The sequence below is a fragment of the Mandrillus leucophaeus genome, unplaced genomic scaffold, assembly GCF_000951045.1.
Source record: "Mandrillus leucophaeus isolate KB7577 unplaced genomic scaffold, Mleu.le_1.0 Scaffold564, whole genome shotgun sequence".
Classification (NCBI taxonomy): domain Eukaryota; kingdom Metazoa; phylum Chordata; class Mammalia; order Primates; family Cercopithecidae; genus Mandrillus; species Mandrillus leucophaeus.
Genome location: NW_012106075.1, coordinates 760,045 through 762,215, shown reverse-complemented (window position 1 = coordinate 762,215; position 2,171 = coordinate 760,045). Strand labels below are relative to the sequence as shown.

The window sequence follows — 2,171 nt, the reverse complement described above, 5'->3', positions numbered from 1 at the left end:
CGCCCGGCTAGTTTTTTGTATTCTTTAGTAGAGACGGGGTTTCACCATGTTAGCCAGGATGGTCTCGATCTCCTGACCTCGTGATCCTCCCGTCTCGGCCTCCCAAAGTGCTGGGATTACAGGCTTGAGCCACCGTGCCCGGCCTGTATATATTTTTTTAGTAGAGACGGGGTTTCACCATGTTGGCCAGGCTGGCCTCAAACTCCTGACCTCAAGTGATCTGCCTACCTTGGCCTCCCAAAGTGCTGGGATTATGGGCATGAGCCGCCACGCCCAGCCATAACCCTGATTCTTTACAGTTCCTAGGCTTTTGACATAGGGATCTCAGAGGCCATCTAGTTTAGCCCTTGGCAGTTTTTTTTTTTTAGCAGTACCTCAAAATTATTTGAAACAATAAAAACATAATTATTTACATTCTGTATCTGGTATTGATATTTAATGAAAACTGTATTAATGAGCTACTTACTATAATTAGTATTTTCACTTGCAAAGTTTCATGCACCTTGTACAAATCTGGCAGAGGAGTGACTTGTACAGTTGATGATTACTACTATTTTTAGCTTGTTGAAATTGAGGTAGCTAGTTTTTTCTTTGGTGGACAGTGATATTCAGTAAGCTGTTTATTTTTCACAGTCCTTTGTGCCTTCTTGTGTCTTGAAGAATCATATGATGTATGTTAGGTATGAGCGAAGATATAATTTGATTTTCTACTTTCTATTTTGTGAAACAGCGGATTTTGGTTTTGCTCGTTACCTACATAGTAACATGATGGCTGCAACACTGTGTGGATCCCCGATGTACATGGTGAGTGAGTGTTTGCATCCTTGTGTGTTTAAAGTGTGGCTCCATAAGCATTGGAATTTAAATATAATGCTTGCTTCCAAATAAGATGTGATTTTACATATAGTCCAAGTTGTTATTACTAATGTTAATTATATTACTGATAATGCTATAATACAGAAATCTTTTGCCTTAGCATAGTGAACTATAAAAGTAGGAATGCTTAAAAAACACCTTATGGGAGCACTTCTTCAGCTGTAGGATGTGCTCATCTTTTGCATGTTAACTCTCTTGACAGGATCCCTATGTTGTAGATGTTTTTTCTGTTAGCCTCACACTCAAAGCTGAAATACCTCAGCTTTCCCCTTTATCCTCTCATATAGATATCATCATGTATTATAGGGTTAGGTTATGAAACTTCTAAACTAATGTGCAGTGTTAAGTCTGGAAATACCTTAATTCTAGAGCTTCAGAATTATGTGAAATGTACCTATTTCAGTTCTAAGTTTAAAATGGGTTTATATTAAATTCAGAATTTCTCTAAACTAAAATCAACTTTGAACTATTAATCAAATTTCAAAAAAAATTTTATCAGATTTACTGTCAATCATAATTTTACTGCTTATATATAATAAATTTTATATATTTTAAATTTATAAAAAATATAAATTTTAAAATTACTTTGTACTTCTTGAGTATAAAATTAGTTTAGCCTTGAGGTTAGAGTGTTTTGGCTGATTATTAAAGGAAATTGACTTAATAAGAAATTTACTAGGGAAAATAAATAAAAATGTTATGTCTGAGCTGGATGTAGTGATGCATGCCTTTGGTCCCAACCACTTGGGAGACTGAGGCAGGAGGACTTCTGAAGCCCAGGAGTTCATGGCCAGCCTGTGAACACAGCAAGACCCCATTTCCAAAAAGAATTAAAGTTAAAAAGAAATGTTACATGTGGGAAATAAAACTATCTTTAAGTATATTTTCCATTTCTGTTTAGTATTTGTCCTGATTAATGGTATATTTAAAAAGCAAAATTTGATGAGAGGTGGGAAAATACCTGAAACAAAGCAGCAGATAAATGGTTTTGCTTTTAGGATAATTTTTATTATTGTGTGGGGTTTTGCATCATAGTTTTTATTACTGTAGAAGTGTTCAGATTACAAAAAACGTAGGGAATAATATAGCAAACACCTATGTACCCACCATCCATATTTCACAAAGTTAGCATTTTGCCATGTTTGTCTTGATCTTGTTTTTGAAAGAAATAAAATAGGCTGGGCATGGTGGCTCATGCCTGTAATCCCAGCACTTTGGGAGGCCGAGGTGGGAGGATCATAAGGTCAGGAGTTCGAGACCAGCCTGGCCAACATGGTGAAACCCCGTCTCTACTA

At 36.2% G+C, this 2,171-nt stretch overlaps 1 protein-coding gene across 2 annotated transcripts in view; it reads left to right on the top strand.

The window, feature by feature from the left end:
- Positions 1–2,171, top strand: part of ULK2 (unc-51 like autophagy activating kinase 2) — a 123,570-nt gene that overhangs the window by 26,902 nt on the left and 94,497 nt on the right. For both annotated transcript variants that reach the window (XM_011998258.1, XM_011998259.1), the window contains exon 6: positions 731–804. In XM_011998258.1, coding sequence (XP_011853648.1) covers positions 731–804 — 74 coding nt within the window. The remainder of the gene's footprint in view (positions 1–730; positions 805–2,171) is intronic.